At 41.6% G+C, this 22,922-nt stretch overlaps 2 protein-coding genes across 3 annotated transcripts in view; one reads left to right on the top strand and one right to left on the bottom strand.

Annotated features, from left to right (window-relative positions):
• dync1i2a (dynein, cytoplasmic 1, intermediate chain 2a) overlaps positions 1 to 1,219 on the top strand; it is a 19,532-nt gene extending 18,313 nt beyond the window's left edge. The window contains exon 17 of the mRNA XM_040149139.1: positions 276 to 1,219. Coding sequence (XP_040005073.1) covers positions 276 to 389 — 114 coding nt within the window. The 3' untranslated portion in view covers positions 390 to 1,219. The remainder of the gene's footprint in view (positions 1 to 275) is intronic.
• Positions 1,213 to 22,659, bottom strand: LOC120801851 (calcium-binding mitochondrial carrier protein Aralar1-like). Of its 2 annotated transcripts, none has more exons than XM_040149136.1 (18): positions 22,480 to 22,659; positions 21,929 to 21,982; positions 19,613 to 19,755; positions 17,863 to 17,978; positions 16,940 to 17,079; positions 13,409 to 13,555; positions 13,050 to 13,188; positions 12,034 to 12,127; positions 10,854 to 10,938; positions 9,537 to 9,618; positions 8,308 to 8,466; positions 7,301 to 7,353; positions 6,996 to 7,076; positions 4,814 to 4,954; positions 2,574 to 2,712; positions 2,106 to 2,264; positions 1,872 to 1,962; positions 1,213 to 1,783 (listed from the first exon to the last, which is right to left on the bottom strand). In XM_040149136.1, exons 1-18 carry the CDS (start codon positions 22,564 to 22,566, stop codon positions 1,570 to 1,572), a joined length of 2,124 nt encoding a protein of 707 aa, XP_040005070.1. In that variant the 5' UTR covers positions 22,567 to 22,659; the 3' UTR covers positions 1,213 to 1,569. The 2 variants fall into 2 exon arrangements, with proteins under 2 accessions (XP_040005070.1, XP_040005071.1); XM_040149137.1 differs by lacking the exon at positions 22,480 to 22,659 and adding an exon at positions 22,376 to 22,454 and having other exon boundaries at positions 21,929 to 22,006.
• Positions 22,660 to 22,922: the final 263 nt, after the last annotated feature.

Consider the following 22,922-nt stretch of genomic DNA (forward strand, 5'->3'; position numbering starts at 1 on the left):
GGCGACTCAACTTTTTAACACTGTCGTTTTGTTCTGTTCTGTCACTAAGGGTGTTGTTGCAGACGTGACTCAGCATCTTGCCCGCTATAATTTCTACTTTAGTGATAAGGGATTCAGTCCACAACCACGGGCAGTTCACCTAAATGAGATTTTTTTAAGAGCATCTTGCGGATTTAACTCAAAATATGAATTTAGACTTTACCTTTGATCTTGTGCCACCGCAGAAGACTGCGTTTGAGTTTGATTCATGCCTCTGTTGTGCCCCTCCCCCACAGCAAATTGCAGTTCCACGCAACGACGAGTGGAACCGATTTGTCCGAACACTGGCAGAGATCAACGAGAATAGGGATGATGCAGAGGAGCTGGCAGCTCAGCGCCTGGCTGCCTGATCTAGTTGCCATGGACACGGCGTTTAAGGGACCAGTGGCGCGGTCAGCCCTGTTTTGATTGGAGGAAAAGATGAAGCTATTATCAGAAAAAAGTATGGACATCTTTTTATTTCTTAAACTTTATTTAAGACAACTCTGCCTTCTCAGTTAGCTGGACCGTCACCAGTCTTCCTTGGAATAACACAAGCGACAGGGCTATCAACCTCAGACACTAACATAAAGCCATGTTCACAAACACAAGAAAAGTCATCCTTTCTTCATCTAAATGCCTTAAAGTTTAAATTTGACTGTAAAGATCCTTACCTGTCTATATTAACAGCATGTTAACACGAGCCTTATTTTTGAGTTACGTTTTTCAAGCCAAATACTGTAGGCGCTCTGCTCCACATTCATGAGACGCACTCATAGCTGTTCTCCTTTTCAACCAAAGTTGAACTGAAGCAATCACATCCAGGAATGTAAACATCTCACAGCTGTAGCCCACGTTGTCATCTCTGTTCCTTTAGACTTGATGACATAAATACTAACTTGTTTGTATAATACTGAAATGTCCAGATGTCTTTCTACTTCTATATTGTTCTATAGTACGCCAGTTTCCACTTAATCAGTGCAGCTGGTTAGACTTGAGATAGTTGGAATATCCTCTATGCTGTAGCTGCTCAGTGATTTCCAGATCTGTCATGTATGTTGATAGGATCTGAACAGAAATGGTTTGATTCCTGAAGAATCTCAAAGCTTGGTGTCAAAAGTGAGAATGTACTTTTCACACAGTAGAAACAAACTGTTTGAATGATTTATTTCAATAAAATACAATAAATACATTTAAATTATTTCCCAAGTCCCCTGGTCATGATTTCAAAATAAACATTTTTGAAAACATCTGTACATACTCATGTCTCTGAAATGTAACTGACACATGGCAACAAAGCTGTTGCACGCCAGAAAAACGCAGTAACAATCCTTTCATAATGCCATAATGTCCTTCAGTAGAGAAGTACAATATGTACAATAGAAGTGTGCAAGCAATGCAAAGAAAAAGCAATAAAGCCATACTCATGCAGCATTCAAAGTAAGACAGCCGCTTAAATGCATTGAATTGAAACGTGGTTCAATAAAACCCTTTTGAAGGAAACAAAGACTGGAGGAGCATGCAGCCCTCGCAGTCATGACGACTGACGGTTTATGAGGCCTGTGGCTCGGTTTTGGACTCGGCTGGTTTGAATGTCACCTCTCCAGAGGGCTTGAACTTGGGCAGGTGAAGACCAAACTTTCTCTCCACACCAGCAAACGTTGCAGCAGCCAGACGATAGCCGCCCACGTGGTCTGCAGTCACAGAGGGAAGGTCCTCGATCCTGGGTTTGGGAGTGGCCTTGGGCTTGGAGCCAGCGGGGCGACTGAGGAGATAGTCAAGATTAGGGCAAGACACGCTTTGTGGTATTAATGAGTGGTTCATTCTCGTTGAAAAAGGGTTATTGCACTTACTGTCCTCCAAAGTCAACGTAGAACCATCTTTGCAACAGTTCATAGGTCACCAGGGTTACACCGAACTGCGGTGAGGATCTGAAGACGCGCGCTAATGGAGGATGGTTTGAAAATTACAATGTGGGATTTAATATTTCTCCAGTGGCTTCTAGACAATTACAGCCACCACAGTGAGCCTCATTTCCCAGTCATGAAACCACTTAAAGGACTATGAGTGTGTGTGTGTGCATTTACCTCCTGCACCCTTCCAAAACGCCCTGAAACCTTCCTCTTTAAGAATCTTCCTGAAACAGTCGATGACTCCACTGTATGTCGTCTGGCCTGCTCGGGCTGCCACCTGGAGCCTGGTCTTGATGACATCGGCAGGGGTCACCAGCGAAGCCGCTGGTACACCTTAAGAGACATTTCACCACAGACATAATGAAGCACTTTCAGTATGCACAGATGGTGTCGAATTCTGACAAGCCTGCTGCAGCCTCATGCAGGCCTTGAGATGGGGAGAGCATAGTGTGACGACAAAATCAGTGTACTGTATATACAGGCAGGCTATTGTCAGGTTCAGTGGATGGGGAAAGGGCAAACGGGGAAGAAACCATAATGTATTTCTTGGAGCAGATAATGTGACACATGGCTCAATAAAAAAAACGCAACATGTTGCTGTTCGGCTGTCCAGGGACCCTGAGCGTTCCAGATGTTTGTTACCTGCAATAGCTCCAGCAGTGAGCAGCTGCAGTGCCCCCAGCCTCCCTTCCTCATCTGCCAGCTTTGCCTTGGTGTGGGCATAAACAGGGAAGTAGATGGCTGAGAAGGGGATGTCACGCAGGAAGCAAGCTTTGGCTCCCTGACAGAAAAAAAAAAAAAAAAGGAGATAATTTTAAAAAATACATACAACATAAGTGGGCTGCTAAATGGGCAGAAGCAGCGGTTGAGGCCTGGGAGCTGTCTCATCAACCTACAGGGTGCTTTAGTGTTGATGATGGAGCCAAAGAGCCCCAGGCAGAGCTGCAGCCTCCAGAGAGAGATCCATCTCTCTCTCTCTCTCACACACGTACACACACACAAAAACACACAAAACCACCATGGACCCCAGTGTGCTGGCTTCTTCTACCAAAGAGGAAGTCAGCATTTTTTTTTTTTTTTAAATAACAAGCCACACACTGTCTGCTACTCATTAAAATATGGAGTATGAAAACATGACTCGAGCTGTAAGTAAACCCACAAGGATCTGGAAAGGAGCAGTAGCAAAGCATAACCCCTCACTAATTTGCTGTTGGTTGTTGGCCACAGTTCCTTTTGCATGCTTAAAACTGTTTTGGAAAATTGCAAACAGTCAGCAAGAAGCACTGTTTGATGTTCAAATTTCTGATCCTGATGTCCATTATTTCTACACATATAACTGTTTGTTCAAATACAGTAGTATTTCATCTGCATTGCTACAGGAAAAAAAAAAAAAAAATCAAATCATATGTTAATATACTGTGGTGGAAAGTAAAGTACATGTACTCTAGTACTGTGTTTCCATTTATGTTACTTTATGCTTCTGTTTCACTACATTTCAAAGGGTAATATTGTTTTTTCTGCCCCCTATACTGCTATATATAAACAGCTTCAGTGATTTATTTTGCAGATCTCGATTTTACATATAAAAACTAATTATCTCAAAAAACACAATGCATTGTTATAGATGAAACTACCCAAGAGCATAGCTAAAATTAACTCCACGTTTACTAACGACCAAATTAAAATGCTTCTTACAAGTTAATGTACCATTAACAATAATTAATAGTGTATGACAATATAACAGCCTGAAAGGGGCCATTCTGCATAATGACTACTTTTACTTGTAATTCTCAAGTACATTATGCTGATAACACTTCTTTAATTTTTTAAGTTATCATTATGCATGGAGTAGTTAAACTTGAGAATTGTTACATTGTGGTATTGCTGCTATTGCTTAATTGTTAGGTCAACAGAAAATTTAGCAGTAACTTTTTAAACAATTCATCGTTTAAGTAATTTTTAAAATTTATTTGGAGCTGTTATCTAATGTGGAAGTTAATTGAAAGTTTTGGACTTCTGAAGTTCGAAGGATTTAGGAAATTTAAATTTTTCGATTTTCTCTATTTTTAGACTAAACAATTAATCAAGACAATAATTGGCTGATTAATCAATATTGCCAAGAACATGGCTCTTCTCAGCCCTTAATGTAAAGTTGTCCTATAGAATCTTCTTTGTAGGAGCTTTTAATAAATACTAAGAAGAAAAAAGCAATAAATACATTTTTGAAAACGGTTTTTTATTTTTTCATTTTTTATATTTTATGTTAGTGTACCTTCTTGCTGGTCACATTGACTGGGATGCAATTACATTTGTTTTGATATTTTTTATGTCTGCTTATGTACCAAGGTTTTTCTAGTTTGTAAATTTTACCTAATCATTTTTGATATTCTATAATGATTTATTTTAATCAATTTTCACCCTCTTTATTTGACCTTTAATATGGAATTGAAGCAATATTTGTGTAGATAGGAATTTGTATTTTATGAATTTGGTCTTTAATCTGGATGTAAGATGTATTCTTTTTGGATTTTTGCCATGTTCCTTTCTGATGTGTGCTACGTGTGCTGTCCTAGTTGGCATAAACTCAGGTAGTTAGCAGTCAGATGACTAGAGAAGGCCGTTTTCCTGAAATGTTGATCCTTACACGCTGAAATAAATGCATCATAGTTATGAGTGTGCGGCTCTCCATTCTCTTTTTTGACGTCTGCCTGCGAGCCTGCGCCTCACTAGAATAGGTGTGTTTCCCCTCAGTTTTTCCCCTCCAACAAATTTCTTCCACTGTTGTTAGGCCCACTAAAGTGAACAATAAATAAAATGAGCATCGGAGCACCTTTCACTGCCCTTGTATGACAGACATTGATGCTGCAGAGGTGCTGACCTACCTTGTAGAGGCCAAAGAAGCCCAGGTCTCTCACAACAGTCAGGGCACTGACCCTGGGCACTGTAGTGATCTCTCCAGCCACCTGCAGACGGATCTTAACGATCTCCAGAGGATTGGTGAATATCACCTGGGAACCTCCAGCCTGCCGGATGCAACAGGAAAAAGAAACAGCTGTTGAGGGGTTTATATGTAGAGATTTAGGTTTCTAAGTGGATTTTCTGTGATAAGTGAGGTTACATGTCTGAGGGGTGAACTCAAGGTGAAAATGGTAATGATGTGTAAGCATTTCTTCCTGGTAGGAATTTTCAAATTATCTCCACAAACTTCAGCACAAAAGATGCTTTTTTTTCTCCGTCTGATCTGATTTTGTCAGAAATGGCCTTGACAGGAGGAGGAAAAAGCAGGCATTGATAGAAGAATAACGGGGGTCAGAACAGAGCAGGCGGAGGGTGAGGAGAAGCCTCGGCTCATTGTCGGGAGGCTCTGACCCTGGCACCAGCCCTCTGCCCCCTCGCCTCCCCTGAGGCACCTCCTGTGGCAGGGTGAGCAGCCCGGCCTGGCCTCGCCCCGCACACTTCCCCAATTCACCCCCATTCCCAGGGGAGAGCGCTGAATCACCCGGACAGCTCAGGGTCCTGGCAAGTGATGCCCTAAAGGCACAGCACCCTCTGACTCAGGCACATTTATCACCCTCCCCAAATCTAATCAGGCCCCAGGATGGCTGCTGGTGACATTCAGGGCAGGGGCTTATCTGTAAACATCCGAGCAAAGGTCTAAAAAGTGCTCTGGCACATTTAGTCATTTTCAAAGTGGAGGGGGAATATCCGCTGCTCTGAAGATTGATGCACTCGTCCCCTCTCTTTTATCTTCTTCAGTTCTCTCTTCTCATGGGAGCGATAATTTAACAAGCCATTCCCATCAGATTAACCAGACTCTGAACTTTCATGAAATAACATGACGGTGTGGTCCAATTGATATAAAGCACATGAATAAGTTAGAGAAAGCCATAGATGGGAAATGTTCTTAGTAGTTAACAGTGTGTAATGGAAACATCCTCGTCGTCCTGTGTGGAGACCTGTGCTGTGACCACGCCTCAGGTATGTACCGCGTTGTCAGAGTCAATCACACTGAGCTAGACCCCGCTTCATCCAGGACCCTCCAGGGCCTCTTCCTCCAATTACACCCTGACAGGGGTCACGACCCCGCAGACCCCGCTCCTCTGTGAGCAACCTGTGGGCTCTGCTCCGCGGCCTGCCTGTTTCGCCTCACCACAGCCAGTGGAGAGGCAGAGTGTGTAGAATTATATCTTTAATCCACTGTTGCACTCTAAAGATTTTATGAGCCAAAAGACGAATTGACCTGAGAATAACAACAATGAATCTCTCACACACACTTAATAAATGAGTCATTATTACTGATGAAAATTTTAAAAGCGAAGTACGTGTTGATAAATTGAGTCAGACATATACACGTTTATGTATTTTATATATATTATATATATATATATATATAATATATATATATATATATGAAAACCTTAACCAACTATAGTTATACACAAATGCATCTGTGACAATACTCAATCATAAAACGTACAGTATAATTGTATGCATAATAAGTACTAAGTGCTTTTACTTCAGTGACATTTTCAATGCCAGATGTTTACTTGTAATGGTGTATTTTTTTACTGCAGTTTTGCTATTTTAACCTAAGTAAAGGATCTGATTACTTCATCCACCACTGTATATAGGTGGTGGTTTTTTCCTGTTAATAAACAGCTATCCAGCCATGCGGTACTAAAATATTTATATCATAATATTAAACATCCAAACCCCACTGTGTATGGGCGTTGACAGGAATATGCTTAACTTCTAAAAGGCTTTCATGTGATTGGAATTCTCTTGTACTAACTGGTTAACTTAAATATTTATCCATGCTATAAGATTTCTATCAAAAAATGCGTTAGTTACTTTGGCTGGTAATAACTGTTAGCAAGTACGTATTTTAGTAAACCACCTCATGACAAACTGAACAATTTAACACAATAAAATAAACAAAATAATATCATATATTTCCCTTCAGTAATTACTTGTTGTATCAAATGTAGTTTATGTGTTTCTTCACTTGGTTTTGAGTTCATCACCTACAGACTGCATTCAAAGGATCACTAAAGTAATGCTTACACATCCACCAGCTAGAATCTCTGCAGGCAGAGGGATGGTATCATCTTCTGTGGTGAACTTGTCTCTCACAAAATCATTCACCTGAAAAAAAAAAAAAAAGGGCAAGAAGACATCAAGAAAAGAAGGCAGATGAGACACAATCCCAATCTTGACAGCGGGGGTATTAATGTTAACTTGTGGTTGCAGTCACATCTTGATTGCAAAGACTATGTTTCTTATCTATGCTCTATGCATGTTTTTCATTCACAGTGAATCATTCAGAGCAACTCTTTGAACACTCTCAGCTACACAGTGGAATGACTTGCCGTGAGTTTGATAGCTTTCTCCGGGGCAACGCCAATGAGCTGCGGGAGGAGACCTGCAAAATATTATTCATAGATACCATTAGAATACCTTACAGAGAGAGAGACTAAGTCTGGCTTGAAATGAATGCATATTTTTTGTTTTTGTTGAATGACTACATCCACTGACAGCTAGAACAATATAAGCTGCAGGGCACTTGTGTGCATAAAACAAACCCATAAATATTTACAGATGTGGCTGATACATCTGATGCACCAAAACACAAAGGTCCCATTGAAATGGAACAAAAGTCGCACTGCCGGTGAGTATGGGATCAGCATTGCTGAGGCTTGATCCCACTGTTGGTGGGGAACAGAGAGAGCTGTGTGGTCACGGACAAGATCGAGGGGGGAGGCTGGGTGCTACGGTGGCGATAACCGCCATACTGTTTCACCGTCTGTCCTTCATCAAGCCAGATAAACTTCTGAAGGAGCTGTTGAGTGACTGCTGCTGGTATGCAGCCAGAAAACAGCCGAGCGTGTCTGTCTCTGAGTCAATCACCCTCTTATCATGTGCAAGAGAGAGGGAAGGGGGGCAGAGGGAAGCAGATCTGAGCAACAAAGAGCTGCAGTGGTGGAGGTAGCAGTAGATGGCAGTCTTGACTTCCTTCGTATGAACGGCCTGAGGGCAGAAGTGTTGTATATCACAAGCCTTCAGCACTATTATCACCACCCGGGCACAGGCACACCAGACACTGCTACTACATGAAATCTGCCGGTCGTTTTCCTCGGGGAGCTTTCCCAGGTATTGAGATAATGAAAACGCGACCCCTGGGTGTTGCTGTATTCACTGCTGAACAGGGAGGGCAAAGATTTCTGGTATCAATTAGCAAACCATGCTGCTGATTTTAGCACACTGACAAATCCTGATGCTTTCCCAGCAGACGGTTATTTTTGCAAAGACAACCACATGTTGACCTGCAGACGGATTTCAGGTCCTTTTACGTACTATAAAATCTGCGAAGGATTACCTCTGTAGAATCCAAAGAAGCCCTCGTAACGCAGCACTTTCTTTGCACAGTCAAAGCTGTTCTTGTACATCAGTTCTCCTACAAAGGAGCCTGTGGAGCGCTGGTTCTGCATGCGCGTCTTCACCAGGTCGATGGGGTACACAGCCGTGGCACCGGTGGCTAAAAAATAAACACATATTTGTGACTGATTGAAATCTTTATTCTGTTTGTTCTTGCCAGCATTTTGAGCACCCCCTGAAAAACTCATTACACATAATGAAAATACAAATTTATTAGCTTTAACAGTTATCCTAGACACATACTTAAAACTGCAGATTAGGGCTACAAATGATTGTTTCCATAATCAATTAATCATTTTGTCTATGAAATGATAGGAAACAGTGAAAACGTCCATTATACTTTCCCAAAGCCCAATGTGAAGTCTTCAAATTCCTTGTTAAATCAGTCCAGATACATAGGATTGTTGATGCAGATACGTTTGTGGGGAGATTGTTTAATGATCAATGCGAAATATATTGAGCTGTATTTGTGTATAAGCTAATAAAAAAACAGTTATTACACTCCGAGTAAGAAGTCCGCTAACTGTTGGAAAACTACAGTAAGTTGCACTAAACTCCTGTTCGCAGCTATACTTGCCATGTCTTGTCTGACATCAAAGGCTGCTGTAATGACTCTTCTCTCAAACATGCCAACAGCTCGGTCAGCACAGAGTGTGATAAACAGCTCATTATCCCCACAAAGACATGGCAGTTTCACTATATGCCTCGTGATATATATCTCTTTCTATGCTTCTCCCTGCGTGAACTGTCTACCGGTGAATGAGGATTGATACGTTTTGTGTGCGTTTGGGGAGAGTACACACACACACGCACGCACACACACACACACACACACACGCACGCAGACGCACACGCGCACACACACAGAGTCAGAGTGTGTTCCTGTTTTAGGGGCAGTTATGTCGGGGGTTCCTTGTATCCGTTTCTCCCAGTGTAATTAGATGGAGATTCCAGAGAGTGCGGTTCCGGAAGATTTGTGTCATTCCAAGGCTCCGACTCCAACGACAGCCTGGAGCCACCGGTGGCACGGCAGCACAATGCCGGAGCCTCACATCACAACCCCTCTCCCTGTAGCACAATGGCCAGCCCCGGGGCCTCAGCGCACCAGTCTGGCCGGCTAAGGTTACCCCTCGGGCGGGCTGGGGGCTCCGCGGCAGACATGTCACTCACCTCCAGCGATTGAGCCCAGAGTAAACCTGTAGGCGGACTCTGCAGCCTGGAGCCAGATGGGCCGAGACGTTTCGTGAGTGTGCTGTATAGGAGAAAAAGACACCAGTGGTCAAATGAATCTGGAGAAAGACAGGGGGGGATCAGAACACTAACCACGAATCAGCTGGCTATTAAACTATAGTGAACCAGATACATTGTAGAAAGAAAAATGCTATGGAGTACTCAGCGATGGAGAAAGGTGATGGAATGTGGACATGTCATAACGTCTGATTCATCATCAGCCAGTATTAAATGTCACAGGCAGACCAGCTCTGGGTACAGTAAATGACTGTGTGAACCTGTGGCTGAGTTTTCCACACACGCTACATGTGGGAAGCTACAAGCTAAAGGCCTTCTTTTATTTTTACAACAAAGTATAATTTCTCTCTTATCTACTTGATCTCTGGGTCGGTGTTTGATGTTGAAAGCGGAGCCCCTTTGTTTTCACTGTGGTTCAAGGGAACAGATTAGTCCCACAAGCCTTTGCCATGTACCGATAAGTATCTACATGAATATTACACAGTCCGAGTGAGACTCTGTTAAAAGTGTGTGTGTGTGCAGGTTGAGGCAGTGAGTAACTTCTCCAGGACCAGATGAGAAGGGAGTATAGCAGATCACTCATTTCGACTTCCCAGATGCTTCCACCGAGGGTTGCATGCTAACAAGATCGAGGTCTTGATCAAAGGGTTTAAACAATTAGCCCACTTCCACTAAAGGGCAGGCCTAAGAACTGCACCCCCCCCCCCCAGGAATCAAATTCCAGACCCCTGAGCATGAGTCCCAGGAGCATGAGTGGCCTGAAAACTCTGACCACAGCCTGAGATAGAGCCGTGTTATCCGGTGGAGGCAGGAACTATTTTGTTCTCCCACATCCACCTTGACTCTCACACTCCCCTACTTCCATTAGCAGACTCTGCTAAAGGCTCCTAAAACTCCTCAAGCCTCACACTGATAAAAGCCTCTTATTAGCCTCTCAGATGTGTGATTGCAGCTGATGTGTATGTGCAGCTACACTGAATAAAATGCGGAGAGCCTTTCATGGAGAGGTGCAACGCAACAATCCATTGCTCTTCTATAACTATAATTGGTGTACTTTTATCTGCGAGTTTAAGTAATGTACTTCACAAGGAAAGAAAAACATGGGCACTCGGCTAATTCAGTGACTGAGCATTCTCCCTTTTTTGCTCCGTTGTGAGAAGGAAGCAGAAGGAGAAGAGGAAAAGGCTTTGATAAAAGGCACAAGGATGTGAGGTGTATTAGAGGAGTCAATCAGGCTACCTGTCTCTGGGCCTCTGCTAGGTGGTATGGCATGGCTCCTTCCTCCAGCGGGGCTATCCTCTCGATATCTGCATGGTTCAGCCGCCTTAACACAGAACAGCAGGGGCGGGAGGGAGTTAGTCCAGGAAAAAGCAGACAGCCCCGCATCTACTGCGAGCAGCAGCCAGTGATGTAAGATTTTCCACAGACCTTTTACTGGCATATAACTTGAAGTTACTGCAACTTTAATTTAAGCTCATATAAACCACAGACAAACAAAGCTGGACGAGTGCCCGTGGCCCAACAAGTAAATGAAAGTGTTTTGTTACCTAATGTTTGAGACACAAATATTCCCCACTAGCCTGACGCTTCATAAAATCTGTATTCATGTTTTATGTTAGTCTTGTAAATCAGCCAGTGGAGCAACTGTTGTTAAACTGAATAAGCAATAACTTTATCTTTACAGCCAATAAACAGACCTGTAACATACTTCCTCCATTCATGGTGGAATAAAAAAAGTTTTGTATAAATGTTTTGAATACACTTAGTGGATTTGAGGAACAGCAGCAGAGTCTACTCGGGTGACTGCATCAACAGAAGTGCAAAAGTAAAGTCCGCTGACTGTCTATGCATTCATTTATGTCTTTGATTAGCACCTTTTAAACGGTCCTTACCCCCACATGCGTGGCATCCTTTTTTCAGTGCAATTGCAGCTATAAGTCTGACTTCTTATTCTGTCAGTTTAACAATGTATTAAGCTGCCAGGAACCCCAAATACATTATATGACACAGACGCCTTTAAAAATTCACAAATATTTAGTCGTGATAGCTCAAATATTATTATAGAAGAGTTCTAGGCTGTAAAAAATATAGTTTCACTATTTATACACATAACTAAAGAAATAAATAAAACTATAATACAGTTTATTTACATTTTCTTTACATTTAAAGTGATTTTGCGTATTCTAGCTTTGTCACTGAAAGTCTATATATGCCTGTAAATCACTGAATATATAACAATAAGTGAAAGACATGAATGAGATCCTGTGTGAAAGTCTCACATCAGCACTTCCAACTGGTTTTCTCAGCTTCTTTCTACATGATATATACATGATGTTACTGTAGATAAAACATGTTCAGTGTATTCACCAATGAACAGATGGACTCCACTGGGGAAAAACAGGGTAATTCAGAATCTTACCCGGAGTGAGAGTGGAGACCAGAGAGCTGGTACAGGATGTCGATCTCCATTGGAGTGATTTGACCAAACTTATTGGCAGCATGAACAAACTCCTCTACAATGCAACAAAGAGAAGAGAAAATGAAATGATGCAAACAAAACTTCAGCCACTGTAGCGTCGAAGCATTAAAGTCAAACAGAAAAAGGAGAGGTCAGGTATTTTCTACAGCAGGCTAGTGTTAAATAGTATTTGCAAATACTGTTCCTTGTTTGTTTTAGTGTTGTTGTAGATGCTTGTTGCTAAACAGGATATATAAGCAGATAACAGAAAAATATATATAACCACAAAAATCAACTCTGTATTTGCTGTACCTCGGGACACCCTGTGGTCACTCTTTTATATGTGCTTTATATTCAGTTCTGCTGACAAGCTCCATTACTTTCAGGGGATCTTTCTCAAAGAAAACTGGATGGCTGTTGTTGAAGGAGGGAGCTGATTATTCACTCTCCCGACAAAGACCTTCCTGTCAGGTCCAGGGATTGCAACCTTCAGTTACAAGCCTGCTTCTCTGGTCTTGAGTACTACAATGATATACTTTTCTGTGACTGACAGCTGACATGTGAGCGTTTGCTTTACACCCACCCACCTGATATGTGTTGTAATACAAATAAGAATTATTTGCAAATACTATTTTTCCACAGTCTTCTCTTTACAAGGAGAAAAATACATGGAGAGAGAGTAAAGGAACGGTCTACAGTTTGCATCTCAATGGAAAACACAATTAGGAGCAGATGTGACTGACAGCACAACTATCAGTTACAGATCTACATGTAAGGGGTGATCTGATTACCAGGTTAGAAATTTCCATTTACCTTTGTAATTTAGTGCTACAGTAAAAGTTCCCTGTGTGTTCACTCACACCACTCTGTCGAGAAAGTTAAAATGTGATCCAACAGCTACATTTCATACCACATATGAATGCACACATGACTAATTCAGTAATGTCAGGAGACCCTCCAGAGTGTCTCAGGTGTACCTTTGGTAACTAGTATGTCTCTGTGTGTGCCGGCAAGGGTGCTGTAAATCTTGCGGACCAGCTCCATGTTGTTGAGGAGGGCGTTGAAGGCATTGAAGTAGGAGAAGCTCACCATGTGGGAGGTGCTGCCTCCTGCAGCCTAGAGAAAGATCCAAAATCTGTCATTCCTTCTGCACAGGAGGTAACTTCAGATGGATTTTATTGTATTCTTTTAAATCTATCTCAGCCTGCTAAATGACAGCAGTTCTTTCAAACATAAATTACGAACATTTATGCCCAAGCTAACTTTAGTCACTGAATCCTGATCTCTTATGTTTCTAAAAAAAAGCAACTGGTGTAGAACTTTTTCTACTACTCACTGAAACCAGATTCTCCTCAACAAATGGTGTCAGCATGTGGTCTCTGATGGTGGCCATGATGTCGCTGAAGTCCAAGGCAGTGATGCTGCCACATTTGTTCTTGTCTTTTTGTGCAAAAGCCTGGCGGGCATGCTCCAACTGCAGCTCCTGAAGGAACACACACACACACACACACACACACACACACGCGCACACGCGAAAGCCGTCAGCTGACAAAAGAAGCAAAGAGTGTGTTCCTGTGATGAGGAGCATCGTGTTACGAGTGAGCAGTGAAATGGAACTTTTGAGGAAGAAAGAATAATAATATCAGTGTTGGACAGATGTGAAAGTCATCAGATGTGACTGTGTCAGACACTGGCTTTTCTAATCACCACTGTCTCTCTGGAGACTAATGTAAACCATGTTCCCAGAAGTCTGATCCCAGAGTCGGGCCAAGCGGTTGGTGAGACAGGCGTGCGTCCGCAGGAAGATGATTCAATATGACAACCGTGCAATCAGAAGGGGATGCAGGGGTAGGCTGACCCCGGGTCGGTGTCTGCTGTCAAGGCTCATTGCGTATAACCAGCGGATTGCAGAGCAACATCCCTGCAATATTCAGCAGTTACTTCATCTTCACACTCCGATTCTGATAACCTAATCAGTGGATTGTTGCTGAAGATTAATTCTCACAATGTTTGCTGATTATATTGTTGAGAACTCATGATAATACTTTGTTGCCTCACTAAACATCATACTTCGCAGGTTTACAAATCTTTCTACCTTGCCTGCATTCAACAACTGCAACAACCACAAGGTGGCAGGGCCAAGACTGTTTGAAAAACAATCAAAAAGCTACACATAGACTTTTACGTCCTTGTTATTTATGTAATACTCAGTTTAAAGAAATGGAATATGGTTGGACATGACAGAAAAACAAGACAATATTAATGATAGACATTAATTAAATCCTGCACACCAAAGGGTCTTTGGTGTAGCGGTGGGAAGCCTTAGTCAAGTATGATAAACCACAAAGTGCTCTGAAGGATCCCACACTGTGGTGGAGCTAGAGTGCAGCCCGTCTAACTCTTGGACCACCCAGCTTCTGCCTAAGACCACTGCCCTTGACTCCAAACCAGGTTCCTCCCTGAACATACTGCCGCCGCTGATAACAGCCCAGAGGTCTCGGTGAGACACAGGCAACGAGCAATAATGGAAAACAACAATGTTAAGTGTCCTCAGTTACACAGTGGGCTACCGCAAACCACCAGAACAGCTGAACAGATGAAACACTGAAGATACAACACCCCAGGACAACTCCACTACCTTAGGAGATCATATATAGCATATAATGATTTACTTCATTTCCGTTTGTCCTTCATGAGGACGAAAATGTGGCACCAGAGGATGAATGATTTCATATTTATTGATGCATACATACAGTGCATTCAGAAAGTATTCAGACCCTTTCACTATTTTCACATTTTGTTATGTTGCAGCCTATTGCTAAAATTGTTTAAATTAATTTTTCCCTCATCAATCTACACTCAATACTTTATAATGACAAAACAAAAACAGAATTTTAGAAATTTTTGCAAATTTATTAAAAAGTAAAAACTGAAATATCACATTGACATATGCATTCAGACACTTTGGTATGACACTTGAAATTTAGCTTAGGTATCTCCCATTTCTCTTGATCATCTTTGAAGTGTTTCTACACCTTGATTGGAGTCCACCTGTGGTAAATTAATTGATTGATTGGACATGATTTGGAAAGGCAAACAGCTTTCTATATAAGGTCCCACAGCTTACAATGCATATCAGAGCAAAAACCAAGCCATGAGGTCAAAGGAACTGCCTGCAGAGATCAGAGACAGGATTGTATCAAGGCGCAGATCTGGGGAAGGCTACAAAAAATACTGCTGTATTGAAGATTCCCAAGAGCACAGTGGCCTCCATAATTCTTCAATGGAAGAAGTTTGGAACAACCAGGATTCTTACTAGAGCCGGTCATCGACCAAACTGAGCATCGGGGGAGAAGGGCCTTGGTAGGAGAGGTGACCAAGAACCTGATGGTCACTCTGGCTGAGCTCCAGAGATCCTGTGTGGAGATGGGAGAAGTTTCCAGAAGGACAACAAGCAATGCAGCACTCCAACGATGTGGGCTTTACGGCAGAGCGGCCAGACGGAACCCTGTCCTCGGTGAAAGACAATGAAGGCCTGCTTGGAATTTGCAAAAAAGCAGCGAAAGGACTCTCGAATTGTGAGATGAACCAAGATTGAACTTTTGGGCCGCAGTTCTAAAGCGTCATGTCTGGAAGAAACCAGGCACTGCTCATCACCTGCCGAATACCATCCCAACGGTGAAGCATGGTGGCAGCAGCATCAGGGACAAGGAGACTGGTCAGGGTTGAGGGAAATCTGAACGCAGCCGAGTACAGAGATACCCTTAATGAAAACGTGGTCCAAAACGCGAAGGACCTCAGACTGGTCCGACTGTTAGCCTTCCAACTGGCTAATGATCCTAAGCACACAGCCAAGACAACACAGGAGTGGCTTAGGGACAACACTGTGAATGTCCTTGAGTGGCCCAACCAGAGACCTGATTTGAACCCAATCGAACATCTCTGGAGAGACATGAAAATGGCCGTCCACGATCCAACCTGACAGAGCTTCAGAGGATCTGCAGAGAAAAATGGCAGAAAATCCTCAAATCCATGTGTGCGAGGCTTCTCACATAATACCCAAGAAGACACAGGTGCTTCAACTGAGTACTGAGTAAAGGGTCTGAATGCTTATGTCAATGTGATATTTCAGTTTGTGTTTTTTTTTTCTTTTTTTAATAATTTTTTTCGGGGTGATTTTAGCAAAAGGCTGCAACATGTGGAAAAAGTGAAGGGGACTGAATGCACTGTACTTTGTGCCATGCTGAAATTATGTACTGACAGTAGCATATCATGTTGCATTTACATACAAAACTGCTTAACTGCAGATGTTCTTATGAGCTGCTCAGTTTAATACCTACACTGTACTGTGCTATTATGACAAGAAAAAACCTTTTATATGAGACTACGTAACATTTAAAACACAGGAAAAAGCACTCTCTCACTGAAATGAAATGTTTGATTTCTAAAAACAAAAATCAACACCCAACCTCACTTCCATTCACTAAGGTATCAGCAGCCGGTTATCTTAGTATACCACAAAAACTTGCAGTTTTATAGGGGGTTGTGTTCTTGACTTTTTTTTTTTTTTTCCCAGGCGCAGTCACTTCCTGGAGTAACAAACAAGACAAAAAAGCTAAGACACAACAAAGTAACAAAATATAAGGTGTTAATTAGTGTGCTTTGGACAGCACCACACAATTTTCAGTCTTTATGCTGAACTAAGCTAACCAGCTGCCTCATATTTACCGTACAGATGTGAGAGTGGGGTCAATCTCCTCATCTGACTCTTGGCAAGAAAGTGGATAAGCTTATTTCCCAAAATGTCAAACCGTTCCTTTCATTGTAAGTGTAGGCCTAATGCTTTTCTGTGACATAACATGTATACCTGCAGGAACTGGGTGAACTCCATGTAGCTGAGATGCTTGTTTCTTTCATGGCCGAAGTGTAGCCTGATGAACTCACAGTCCCAGTTGAAGGGAATGTGGTGATGAACTGTGGTCTGGCTGAAGATGTCACGTACATTCTCTGGAAGAGTGAGACATGAGTTAGCAATAAGAAGAGACAGATGGGGAAAAAATGCCAGATGCAACTGTAATGTCCATCTCACATCCTCATTCCCTTTGTAGAGAACCGTGTTACTGTAGAGGAAAGAGTCCACTGGGACTGTGAATCTGAATGGGGTGTTTGACAGTCTACATTCTTAGGGGTTTGAGTCCATCTAGGAATTTTAAGCACTGCTCTCAATTTCAGTCACCGTTATGAAGGCCCTTTGCACAAAGAGTATAGCATCAGCTCCTTTATACGACTCTGTACCTCTTCATTTATGACATGCTGAATTAATTTCTCGTCTTGTCAGATGGGACTGGTTAAAATGTCATGTTCCACACAGCTCGCTTGCTGTCCCGCCTTGAGATGAGACTTTCAAAATACAAGCTGCTGGTATATGTAATACCAGAGGCCCAGAAAATAAAAATGTGGCTACTGCTACAATTATTGACAACACATGCTTTAGTAAGAATCCCCCTTGCAACCCAGAACATTCAATTTTACACTCAAACTCACCTTGAGCACCCTTTCTTGCACAAGTTTTTGGCACTTTCCATCACCATTGTGTTCTATCACTAATCCATTGAAACTACAACAAAAAGCATCTTACATACCTTACATTATCTACATGATCTTTAGTCAAATAGAGGCATAATAATAATATTAGAGTGAAACTATACTCTCTTTACATAACATGATACATAGTCTCCTGTAGTTAAGCTGAAAGTACAGCCCCTCACCAGCGTGCTGACATGTACATACCAAATGAGATATTTCCTGTGCCAGTCTTGTCAAAAAACTGAAAGGCAACTATGAACAGGGCATCCGGGGCACATAGAACTGATTCAAAGGCCAGAAACTCCTGGAAAGAGATCAGTCTGTTTGGAAAAGAAAGAAAGAGTGCTATCTGAACAAAGGACATATGCATATTTCACAAAATTACAAAAGCTACAATAACTTCACAATCTACCCTGCCAGTTGAATTGACCAGAGATAGAGAAAGAGAAAGGATACTGACCGAGGTTGAGAACAGCAAGCAAATGCAGTCATGTAATACTAAATCAATTTTTTTTGGCTGAGCTTCAAAGTTCATTCTCAACCTTGGAAACTGCTGAATAAAAACAGCTGAAAGAAATTGAACTCATGGTGCATTTAGCAGCTGCTCTAGAACTTTTGATCGTATCACAATATCTTCATCAGCAAATGTAATTTGCCCAGTTGTGACGGAAATTGTAGATGTCCAAATTTCCATTTTTTCTGAGAACTTTAAGGACTTCTCATTCATGTTGTCTAAAGGTTGAGCTTCAAAGTTCATTCTATTGCATTTTATTATTAATACTATTTATTTTATAAAGTATATGTATATATCATTAAAAATATTTAACTATGAAGTTCACCTTTTAAACCAACATGGACGATAAGTCTTTAATGTGCTGAGAAAAAAAGGGAATTTGAACATTTAACTAGGACCTTGATGTGATTTTTGTTTTTTTACTATTTTTCAGCTGTGCATGAGACATTTAGACATGAGTCTAATTAGAGTAAAGAGCAGCAGTTAAAGGTGATTGTACGTGCAACCATGATCGGGTACTTCAGATATATTTTAGCTTATCTTATCAAAGGTTTTTAAAATAATCAGCAGTAGGTGTAAAACTGACTGATAAAGATGGCTATTTACTCTGCAAACATCACTGGGCTTAATCATTAACAGTCTCTTTGGCACCTACTAAATATGATTTTATTTGGTAATGCACTACTCCCACTGAATCTACAGAATATTTAATCAACCATTGAGCCTTAAACAGACAGGTGGGGCAACTGAAAGAAAAATTATAATACACAGATAATGAGAGTTGGGTATCACAGTGGCCATAAACGTTGATTGCTGCTTTGATATGATTTGCTGTTTTGCTGATTTGAAAGTACATTAAAGAACCTGGTGAAACAGGAGTACATGGTTTGCTTTGTCGTAAATACCCGTTACAGCTAAATTTAGATGGTTCTAAATGGATGGAAGTCAATGGTGCCCCCTAAGATTCAAATTCAAATTCTGGACAGAACCACTTACCATATTAGCTCAATAATTTTACAGGAATTTGCTTTTTGGATATTAGTGCAGGAATATATCAACAGATAGAGTACTGACGTAACTTAAGTGCCCACTCATAGTTAACACAACATAACCCTCATGCAGCAGCTAATAAAGAACTGTTGTATGCATTTGTCCATTACATGAATGCTTGTTTTTGCGTCATAAATGCCTTTCGGTTACTGGAATATTGTGCTGACAGCTTGTAGTCTGCAATTTCCAATTTCACTTGGAATTTACATTGTTCTCAGGACAAGCTGCAGAAGCATAAGCACGAAGGAAACATAATTTTCAATGTACAAATAAACTTGCAAAACATGTGTTGGGGAAATAAAGACATAAGTAAGCATAATTGTTAATCTACAAATATTAACATATCTCAGCATAACAGAGGACTTCCCTATTATCACTGTGGGCACTCACCCATCTTTAGTGGTGTCAGCCACTCCAGCTATCAGCTCCACAGTTTTGGGATTATGTTGAGGCTGTGTATGCAGACCCAGGTAACTCTGTACAAAGTCCCCGGGGGTCATGTAATGCTCTCCATCCCCCACCACGCTGGCATACTGCAGAGGAGACAGACAGAGCTGTAAACAATGTGGACGTTAAATGTGGATCCACATGTGGATTTAGACGAAGAAATTCTGTTGTGTGCACAGAAATAAAATTGTGTGGCAATTGAATACAATGAGAAAAAAAAAAAAATCACTAGGTGATAAACAACAACAAGTTTGTTTTACTGTGGTGCTCTCAACTGGTATCGCTTTTACTTGTGAAAATAACGTGTTTCACTTTTCCTTTACCAGCACATGTGATTCCCAGCTTACTGACCCTACACAGTATTTTAAATCTATATAATTCTGTGCTGCATCCCATTGTGACAAAAAGCATTGAAAAGCATCAGTCTCTTTCAAATAGTTGTCATCCTTTCACTTCATCTAGGGAAGACAACCATATATATCTCACTATCTGATCAAATAAGTACGATATTACATTTAAAAAACAAAATATCTGACACACAACATGACATACAATGTAAGTGCGGCATACTGTGTCATTTGCTGTAATAAATATATCTTTCAATGTATTAAAAAAGTAGTTGCATGAAAAGTGTTTGGGGATTGGTGTATACAGTACCTATTTTTATTTATTCATGGAAGTACAGGCTGTGTTTTTCCTGGAACACACAGTTCACACTCATACAGTTACACACACATTCACACCTGAAAGCTGCCCAGGACAATCTGTTGGCCACTGAGCAGCTCTAGTGAGGCATTTGGGGGGTTTCAATGGCCTTGCGCAAGGGCACCTCGGGGATGGCTAAGTGGTACTCTTTCACTCTCGCCACCCAAATTTATCCTGCCTTTCTGGAGACTGAACTGGGATTTTCCAATCACAAGCCCACCTGTCTAACCTATAGGCCACCACTACCAAATATCGAGGTAAGCAATATGGATAAAATCTTATATCATGCCATATGTAATTTTATATCACAATATAAATATACATTATGGTAAAGTACATTAGGACACAGTATCTGATAAGGAATGTTTATTTTTGGCTAATCTAGTGAAACAAATGCCTGAAAAATCGAGGCACCTGTTGCAAAAAATCCTGTAAGTCTAATATGATCACAAATCAGTTCTGCTCATTGATTTGCAATCATCTTAAACAACCAGAGACTGTAGCTCCCGTCTTAAAGGGGTACCTCGGTATAACCAGTTCAGAAAAATTGCTATGGTGTCATGTCACAAATTGTCATATTGCCCAAACCTAATCTGAATTGATAAAACGCTTAGCACACAATCACAATAAATCAATAACCATCACCTTGCAAGTGTTGTGTTGCAACTCCGCTTGACTGAAGCAGAACAAGTACAGCTAAGGCAGCGGTGTGCTAAACCTGAGATCTCAGTCAGGCTTTAAGACGTACGGTCATTTTTAGAGCCTGATTGGATTTCAAGTTGGAGCAGAGATAGCTCTGGAAACACAAGTGCCAAATGAACTGCCAACAGAAAGGCCATGCTCATGGGTCTGAGCCAAGCTCAGATAGAGAGAGCATGAGATAAACAGAGAGGGAGTGTGGGAGGAGACCTTCACGCCAAGTGTTTCCAGGGCTACAATTCAATGCACTCTGCTGAATTAATGCTTTAAATGAAAATATTAATTCCAAGCAATTTATTGCCACATTTCTGCACCAAGATTGTGTATCCATTCACCCTCACAGTAGGCCTCAAGTAGTTCTTAATTAAATTATACAAGCAGTCAGAATGAGCTTCCAGTAATTAACTCTTCCACCTGAATATGCATCACAAATTACGCAGTCCTCTTATAGCGGAGTCAAGAGATGTGGAGGGACCATAAGGCGATTTGTAACTCAGAGTCCCCACTTTCAGGTACAAGTTTAAACTCCAAATGCACGCTAATGCCAGGGATTTGTGTCTTTGAAAGGTAGCAGACAGAGCAGGAGGAGATATTCAGTGACGCGCTAATGATCCAAACACTCACTACACACACATAAGTCAAAGCAGGGGAGATTCTCTGTTGAAGCAGATCCAAAATTAGTCGAAGCATTTGTGTGACCTTTACTGAACTATGTATCCCAATGGACACCGCACAGAAACTACTCACTAACTGCAATACTTTAGTGGACTTGGAACACACAGTTTCTCCATGTATTTGTGTGCCGTCCCATAGGTTAAGGCTCCAAATGTTTTGATTTCTGAGTAACAGTCTTACCTTCAGAAAAATAGTCTTCAAGTCATTGGGGTCGGCTCTTTTTGTCGCTTGCACCTATGACACACAAGTTGGAATTTGCTATAAAAAAAAGAGTTCACAGTCAGAATATCATGATGATGCCTACAGAGCTCGATCTGTTGATCAATAAAACTGAAGTTCAGGCTGTCTCTGTTTAGCTTTGAATTTTACGCAGTCAGCTCAGCGGGATCGATCCCACACGACTGTAACAACAACTACTGCACCCTGCATGTAAAAAATAACCGTGCTGCGATCTTTTCAGACTACAGAGTAAAACCGCTGCAATCCAAATGACTGATATACAAATGCAAGAGAGGAAATTAATTGCAGCTGTCTCTGCGAGGCCGGCAGAGATGCGCCTATGTAAAGATGCAGGATTAAAATAAAGGGGGACTCCGCTGCAATTTTAGACAGAAGCTTTAAACCCACGCGTCCGCCCAGATAAGCTGTCCTCCGTATCCGACAGCGGTTCCTTCACGGCCGCTTTAATGCCTTTAAAATTAATATGTGATAAGAAATATTGACGGAGTCACCTTGACCGCCATGCTGGGTGTGACGTCAGCTGAAGAAGACTGGCGCAGGCGCTGGGCATCAGAATGACAGCGGGCATGACAGGACATACACTGAAATATATTTAGCCAAGTATTGTCCTTTTCTGTCTGTAGGGCGGTGTGTCATCTGAGGAGCCGCCCGGAGAGGAACTCCGGAAAGAGCACATAGAAAGTTGTCAGCAGAAGTGTTACAGCATTTCCTGTCTGCTCGGGTCAAGTGAGGACGCGGTTCGCTGAGCTGCTCTGATGCAGCCCGCAGATAGTGTACAGAAACATATACAGCAACATTTACGGAAACACACAATAACGTACAGTAACACACAGCAGCGTATACAGCAACATGTACAGTAACGTATACAGTAACATATGCAGCAACATATACAGTAAACAGTAACATGTACAGTAACATGTACAGCTACATGTAC

This window comes from Xiphias gladius, chromosome 16, assembly GCF_016859285.1.
Source record: "Xiphias gladius isolate SHS-SW01 ecotype Sanya breed wild chromosome 16, ASM1685928v1, whole genome shotgun sequence".
In the NCBI taxonomy this organism is placed as follows: Eukaryota; Metazoa; Chordata; class Actinopteri; order Istiophoriformes; family Xiphiidae; genus Xiphias; species Xiphias gladius.